The sequence below is a fragment of the Sphaeramia orbicularis genome, chromosome 2 (assembly GCF_902148855.1).
Source record: "Sphaeramia orbicularis chromosome 2, fSphaOr1.1, whole genome shotgun sequence".
Taxonomy (NCBI): domain Eukaryota; kingdom Metazoa; phylum Chordata; class Actinopteri; order Kurtiformes; family Apogonidae; genus Sphaeramia; species Sphaeramia orbicularis.
The window spans coordinates 3478297-3487026 of NC_043958.1; the positions used below are offsets into that span (position 1 = coordinate 3478297).

The 8730-nt window shown below is 31.6% G+C and overlaps 1 protein-coding gene across 1 annotated transcript; it reads right to left on the reverse strand.

Moving 5' to 3' along the window:
- Positions 1–797: 797 nt before the first annotated feature.
- Positions 798–7294, reverse strand: LOC115432872 (glycophorin-C-like). Its single transcript, XM_030153941.1, has 5 exons — positions 7238–7294; positions 4875–4914; positions 3657–3723; positions 2224–2265; positions 798–1185 (listed from the first exon to the last, which is right to left on the reverse strand). The coding sequence occupies exons 2-5, from the start codon at positions 4881–4883 to the stop codon at positions 983–985; spliced, it is 321 nt and encodes a 106-aa protein (XP_030009801.1). The 5' UTR covers positions 4884–4914; positions 7238–7294; the 3' UTR covers positions 798–982.
- Positions 7295–8730: the final 1436 nt, after the last annotated feature.

The following is an 8730-nucleotide window of genomic DNA, read 5'->3' on the forward strand; positions in this document are numbered from 1 at the left end:
ACAGATGACCTTGTGGATTATACAAATGACAGGAGACACTTGGTTTGTGTTGATTTTGATGAAAAAAATCACGTTTTTCTTTATGCTGAGATTTAATGAACATCTACATGATCTGTGAATTAAATATAAGAAAAATATATCATTTACACTGAAAAATGCAAAATACAGAGGATAATATTATAATAAATGGTGATAAATTGCTTGAGAAATATAAAATAATGAACAATATTATCAATAAAACTGAACAAAATACACTAAAATATCAATAAAATGAACCAAATGATGATGAAATCAGGAAAATAATTAATGAATTATCAAAAAAAAAAAGATTAAAGTATCAACAAAAATTGTTAAAAAGGAACAAAAACTATGAACAGATGACCTTGTGGATTAAACAAATGACAGGAGACACTTGGTTTGTGTTGATTTTGATGAAAAAGTCACTTTTTCTTTACTTTCCTTCTGTTTTTATAAAATAACCTTTGACTTTATGTTGAACATGGACATGATCAGGAAATTAAATAAAGAAAATGCATGTTTCACACTGAAACTCTTTGGCGGCCGGTTTTGGCCCACGGGCCGTATGTTTCATACCCCTAATGTACACTGCAAATTATTTGGTTCAACTTCTTTCCAATATTAAAAAAACAAAAACTTAGATTTAGAAGTGTTAGATAATTTATCTAGTTTTCAGAGTTAATTTCTTATTTGAAGTGTTCATCCATCTGTAGATCTGCTTATTCTGTCTTGTCAGGTGAAATTCTCCTGCTGCATGGACAGATATTTCACTTGTTTTAGTACCTTTTTCCTCAGATTTAGTGTTGTGGTCTTGTTTTAAACACCCCATATTTGCCGTGTTGGACATTTGGTACCGTTGACTCTTTTTACCGTCTGGGCTCAAGGTGCAGAGTTTGTGCAGTTTTGTATCAGTGTAAAAGTACGGCCTTAGTCTCCATCTGTAGTCTGTGTTTGTGCGTTTATCTCAGTCGTCTTCATCTTCTTCTTGGCTTTTCAGCGGTTCTTTGCTTTGGAGCGCCGTGTCCGAGGCCACGGATTCTTCTTCATCATCGTCTACATCGTCGTCGTCCAGTTCATTGGTGACATAGGAGCCTTTGTGTCTGGACAAACACCACAGCAGCACCGCTATGAAGCAGATGAGAGCCAGCAGAAGGGCCCCGGTGACCCCTGGAGGACCACGGACACAGGTCAGGAACCCACAGTAGAACCACACACACATAAGAGCATCTGTTCAATAGCATTTATTTATAGGTCATTTGATTGTTTTAATCCATGTAAATATTTTCTATTGAACCTTAAAAAGTAAAAAAAAAGAAAAGAAAAATCTCATGTAAAGTTAGGGCAAAAAACTATATTTTAATTGTGGAAAATTACCGTATTTTTATGAGATGGTTATTTTCCGTCATTTAACAGTATTTTTTTGGCACCCCTGCTGTCGGAAAATTACACTTTTTTTTACTTTTTTTTTTTTTGACAGTGTAAGTGCAATTTTAACAGTATCCTGCCTCCGTTTATCATTTACACATGTGCATTACAATTTACAGATCCCAGTGGATCTACAAATACACAAAACATTTAATAACAGGCAGAATACTGATACAATTCCACTTATTTTTCATAAGAAATATTAGGTTGCTCATGTTATTCACATATTTTTAAAGAATAGTTTACAGATTAAGCTTTTTTTTTTTTTTTTTATTAATGTAATTTTACTTTTTTCACTCTAAAAACAAACATTTGGAATTACTCATTATTTACTTTTTTTTTTTTTCTTTTTTTATTCATTAACTTTTATTTGACCAGGAAAATCACTTGTTGAGATTAAAATTCACTTTACTTTATTCTCTTACTTTTTTACAGACATTTCAGGTTGTTAATATTTGTTCAGGTTATTTATTTTTTTGTTACAGGATTACTTAATTTCCCTGTTTTACACTAGAAACATCTGTAGTTGACAGTATTTGTATGTTATTGTGATGGTATTTTACTGGTCTGACCCACTTGAGATAAACCTGAAAGTGGAACCTGAACTAAAATGATAACTTTGGCCTTTCACAAATTCATCCCACGGCCAGACTGGACCCTTAGGTGGACTGGTTTTGGCCCATGAGCCTTATGTTTGCCCCCCCCCCCCCCCCCCCCCCCCCCCCAGTTTAAGTGATTCCTCATGGTTCTGGTACATCTGCATAATGGGACGATCCTCACCTCCTATTAGAGCTGCAATAGTTCCATCGTCCACTGGGATGCCTGTCAAAAAAAGAATCAAAACAATAAATAAATATTCATTTTATCCACTATTTACATAATGTCAAGCAACCTACTCCATATATGAAAATATGAATATGTCAGCATTTATCCTAATATTATCCTCTGTATTTTGTGTTTTTTCAGTGTAAATCATATATTTTCCTGTATGTGTGTGTGTTATGGAGCCGTTGAGCACAGATCACACCAGTCAACTCCCTCTGGCCCTGGTGTGGAAACACAGGCAACAGGGTATCTTATCTCCACGGTAACAGACCCCAGAGGTGCTGAACTGGCTCCTTCCCATGCTCCTCTCTGGCATCAGGCTGATAAGACCACTCCCTACTAAACACAACACACACCTCTGCAAGTACACGACCTTCCAGTGTGTGTTCAGACGCACTGAGGAGCTGAAGCATTTGAGTTCAAGAGCCACAGACGGTCAAATATGACCTCAAACAGTCGAATAATAACATAAGAACCTGTGCATGATGACAGCTCCAAAGTTTTCTCTATGTTTTAGAGTGAAAAAAATTTAATTACATACGAAAAATGTTTATATCTATAAATGATCCTTTAAAAAATGTGAACAACCTGAGATTTCTGCAGAAAAATAAGAATAATTTTAAGTGTTATGCCTCAGTTTATCATTTACACATGTTCATTACATTAATTTAATAACCTCTTAAATGATAATCCAAGTTTTTATGTTTTAGTGTGAAAAAAATTAAATAACACTATGAATTTGTAAATGACCTGAACAACCATGTACAACTGGAGATTTAGAGGAAAACAATATTTGATCAAACCTAAACAGAAAAAGTTTTGACAAATGGCAGTGTCATGGATGGACAACAAAAGTAAATATTTAATTAAACATTTTTATTTCAATTATCAATATCATATACAGGTACATTTTTTTTTTTACATTATTTACAACATAGAACTAATATTAACATTATATTCAAATGTATTTTGCATAGATATATGCATTTATCAATTTTAAACACTGTGTTTAGAATATGAGATAAATAATATCATAGTCAAATATTTGGAATAAATTTAGTTTATTTGTAAGAGTTTCTAAAATGAACCCAGAATGACGGCAGAAAACTGTCACTTTCCAAACATTCACACTCGTAAGACTCCTCAAATTTATTTTTCACAATTTTTTTTTCTCATTTCAAAATAAATGTTCCTGAAAATATAAGTAATTACCTACCCAAAAATATAAGTTTGGTGTAAATTATTGTGATTACATTTTTTTGACCACATGTTAACCTTCCCTGGACTTCACCCATTTATGTTAATAATCCCAAACAGAGCCCACTTTAATTCATCAGCGGTTTTTGTTTGTTTTGTTTTTTTTTAAGTATCTATAGTGACGTACAAACCTTTCAGTATATCTGGAGGTGGAGAAGTCACGGATGGAGGAGGAGTCGTGAACGCATCGCTGTAAACCTAAGAAAGGAATTAGAATAGAATAGAATAGAATAGAATATCCTTTATTGTCATTGTGTGTACAATGAAACGTACATGATTTTTCTGTTTCTTCTAAATGAACATCAGAGCATTACCATCATGACCCCAGTGGTTTAATAATAATCTGCTCCATGTGATGATGACGTTCCTGTTCATATGTTTAATGAGTTCTGTGAGACTAAATGTTATTAGTCACTGTATTATATTTCATTTTAATTATTTAATATTAAATTACAACGCTGATGACTGTTTTGAAAAAGGTATTGATATGATAATAATATTTATTCTGTTCGTGTCAAAACAAATATTAAGGCAAAATAGGACAAAATGGTGAATAAAGATGAAACAAATCAAAATGTAAAATATACGCATGAAGAAGTAAGAAGTCAAATACTGCTGTCGTCTCTGATTTCCTGATTTAATACTCGTTTGATTTGTTAAATTATAATAAACAAAACTAACCAAGGTTCAATATAACTAGTGCAATGTGTGCTGAAGTATTTTCTCCTCCATTAATTTGACTTTATTTAGTTTTTGATGCCATATTTGTTTTTGTGCCATGGAAGAAGTGGTACCACCATGACATTTTTTCAAAAAAATATAATATTAAAATGGAATAAAATGTGACATTTACTGTAAAGTGTCTTCAATAGAACTGATGCAGTTGAAAGAAACATAAAAGAAAGGAAAATATTATGTCAAAGTACAATTGTTTAATAAAATTATAATTATTGAAATATAGTTTTTGTTGCAGTAGTTATCATTATTGTAGTAGGAGTAGTGTTTTATCTGGAAACCGGACAAAACACTTAATGTTTTAATGTTCGACTTTATTTTCTTTATTTTGGAATTTTACACATTCTGATATGTGTGTGTAAAAAAAAAAAAAAGTTTCCTAATTGTTGTGAATGTTTTACCTCTGGTTTTCTGAAACGTTCTAAAGGTTAAAACCACAAATAATTATTCTGTAGTTACTGTGATAATTAGCAAAATGCATTGATATGAACATTTTTATTCTAACATAAATGAGTTTTATTTTAATGTAAGTGACTTGTATACATTTTTAGATAAACACCAATGTAGGTTTTCCAGTAAAATAAAATAAATTGATTTCAATATCTGCATCTTACCTCAGACATCTTCTGAACAGCAGGGATATCTCCACTTTACCTGCAGAACAAACACACAAATGCATTTAGATGAAGTCTGATGTTTCACATGCTAAAAATCCTAAAGAAATGAAGCAGGGTTTTCATCTTTGATCAGATTTTAAGTGTAGTTTTCACTTTCCCTGAAACATCCCACTGTGGAGAAAAGGTTTACAAAGTAGAGCAGCAGCTATTGATTATTTATTTGTTTAAACAATCATTTGAATCAGGGGAAAAAATAGTAAAAATGTGAAATAGACATGAATATAATATAGACAGAATATTGTTAAAATTGCACTAATTTTTCTCAAAAAATTTCAGTTTTGTCAGGTTATTCACATCTTTTTTGTTCGGATAGTTTATAAAAGTAAGTATTTTCATAATTTAATGTTTTTTATTTCTTTACCCTAAAACAAAGACAAAAATTTGGAGTTGTCATTATTTATATATTATTATGTTATTTTTTTACTGGTTCGGCCCACTGCAGATCAAATGTAGCTGAATGTGGCCCCTGAACTAAAATGAGTTTGACAGCCCTGGTCTATTGTCTTTCATTAGAGCGGTGTAAAAGTTTTATATTACATTAGTTTAACTCATTAAAGCCTAAACAACCACCGTCACCCGAAACCATCTGTTTAATACCTGTTGATCCAACAATTCTATCAATCCGTATAAATAATTGATGTAAAATATAGTTTTTCATCTTTTCATGGTCATCAGATATGACCCATTTGGACGTTCAGAGGCTCTGTAGTAACCATGGAAACACCATCGTCTTCTACAACATTGATTCACCAGTAAAACCCATGGAGTTGGATCAATGACAGTGGATGGACACACTGGGTTTATGTTCAGTTAATGAGAGATTTTACTGAAAAGCGTCACTTTTTCATCAGTTTTCTCTGTTTTAATTTAATAACCTTTACATTTACTCTGAATTTTTATGAACATTTACATGAAAATGTGTGATTTTTTTTTTTTTCCTGGAAAAATCTAAAATTCAGAGAATAATATAATAAATTGTGATTAAGCAACTTTTAAAAGGTTAAATTTATTTTGAAATCACTACAAAAGGGTTGAAACTAAAATATGAAGCCTGTTTTGACAATATACGCAGGAGAAAGTACAAGTATTTTTCTGATAAATTCGAACTTTTACTCCAAATACAAGCAGAATAATGAAGTATGATAATAACCCTCAACTTTAATCTGAATTTTAATGAATATTTACATGATCAGTGCATTAAATATAGGAAAAAAACAGACTTTCACTTAAAAATCTTAACGCTTTCATGCATGAATTATGAGAACCTTAGTCAAGATTTTTTCTTGAGCGTTTTTATTCTTCTTTAGGCATGAAAAAAACAATGAGATTGATTTTTTTTTTTTTTTTTTTAAATTTACCTATTTTTCATAGAGTTACAAAAATGTCCACTCTTTTGGACACCATGTGTTTAATTTTCTAAGCAAAGAAACATGTATTTTAAACCCATCTTCAGAAAGTGATAAACTGTGTGAAAACTATGAAACAAAAGTATTTTTAATGCAGCTAATCTGATGTTTTCTCACCTTTTAACGTAATCTAATACTAGTTCTTACTCATTTCATGGAGATAATAATCATAAAAAAAAAAACTTTGTTTAAGAAAACTGGTAATTAGAGTATAATAACAATTAGTAATTCATTTACACTCAGTCGTGTTAGTGCAGATCAGGTTTCATAAAGTGACTGTAATGGTGTGAATGTCAGTGTATGAGATGATGCATAAGTGTCCACTGTGTTGGCTGATCTGGAACTAAAACAACAAAACCCATAAATATACAACAGTTTTGACTAACTGTCCACTGTAGTGACCACTCTGCATGAAAGGGTTAAATACAGAAGATAATATTCCAGTAAATGGTGATAAATCACTTAAGAAAGGTTAAAAATACAGACAAATTCATTTGGGAACTGACACAAAAGTAGCTGTGGGTCTTTATGGGTTAATGTGACGCACATAACTACTTTCCCAAAGCTTTTATTTTAAGTTCAGAACTTGTACTTTTTCACTTTTACTGCAGTAAATAAGTTAAATCAGTACTTTTACTCTTTTTTTTCCTCCTATATCTGCACTTTTACTGTTGTTCAGAATATGTGGACTATTTCCACCTCTGCTGTGGAAGGATGTTGGGCATGTTTCCACATAAATGACAAAGTACCTCCATTGTTTAAGAGATTATTAATACGTTAAAGCAAGAACCAACATTAGGAGCGTACTAAGTTGGTTGACAACTTACGAAAACTATCCCAGAAAAATGAAGTAACAACAACAATGTAAAAGAAAAACAAAAAAAACACCCTCACCAGTTCTGCAGAGGCTCTTCATTCACCAAGGACAAGAAGAAGAAGAAGAAACACACACAGAAATACACACTCACACAGATGGGTGTGGTGTCGGTCCCCAGGGTCAGGATCTGGTCCGGCTCCAGCCAATCAGCAGGCTGACCACGCCCATGTGATGCTAAACAGCCTGCAGATGTCTGAGCAGCTGACATGCCTCTGACATCATCACACACACACAAACACTAAATACTCTGCGTGTGTGTTTCATCTTCTGTTTTCAGACACTTTTTAGGAACATTAGCCTCTCAGCCTGGTGTGTTCAGTAGGATTTACAGGGTTTGTAGTGTAAGTTAACCTGGTGCCTACATTTCCCAGAATTCCTCAGGACAGGCCGCTGCTCTGCACTGCTCTGATTCAATCTCATGCAAGTAGAAATAAAAACTGCAGCCTTGTCACTGACCATAAAAATCTGATAACTGTGAGTTTTGTTTTGTTATTATTAACCTTTATTTAACCGAGAAAAAAGACTCGTTGAGATAAAAATCTGTTTTGCAGAGCGTCGTGGCTAAGACTTCAACAGCAGAAGTTACAGAAAGTACCAGGAATAACCAAACATAACAACAACAAAAAATCTGCAAATATGAACAAATTAAACAGTAACAATAACAAAACTTGTACCAGAATTGGAGAAAAATGAACAGAAATAAACCCAAAAAAATCAACAAATATGACCAAATTAAACAGTAACAATAACAAAACATGTACAAATATTGGAGAAAAATGAACAGAGATAACCAAACTTTAAAAAAAAAAAATCTAAAAAACAAAAAAAATGAGCAAATTAAACAGCAACAATAACAAAACATGTACCAAAATTGGAGAAAAATTTACAGAAATAAACAAAAAATAAAAAATAAACAAATATGAACAGATTAAACAGTATCACTAATAAAACATGTACAAAAATTGGAGAAAAATTAACAGGAAATAACCAAACATAAAAAAAATCTTGAAAAAAAATTGAGCAAATTAAACAGCAACAATAACAAAACTTGTACCAAAATTAGAGAAAAATGAACAGAAATTAACAAAAAAAAATCAACAAATATGAACAAATTAAACAGTAACAATAACAAAATGTACAAAAATTGGAGAAAAATGAACAGAAACAACCAAACCTGACAAAAAAAATCAGAAAATATGAACAAATTAAACAGTGACAATAACAAAACATGTACAAAAATTGGAGAAAAATGAATAGAAATAACCTAACATGACAAAAAAAAAACAAAGACTAAAAAAAAAACTATAAAATAAAAAAATGAGCAAATTAAACAGCAACAACAACAAAACATGGCCAAAAAATTGGAGAAAAATGAACAGAAATAAACAATAAAAATCAACAAATATGAACAAATTAGACAATAACAAGAACAAAACATGTACAAAAATGTGAGAAACGGCAACAAAAATTATATTAAAACTGCATTTACTAGTGAAAACATTTCTTTTGT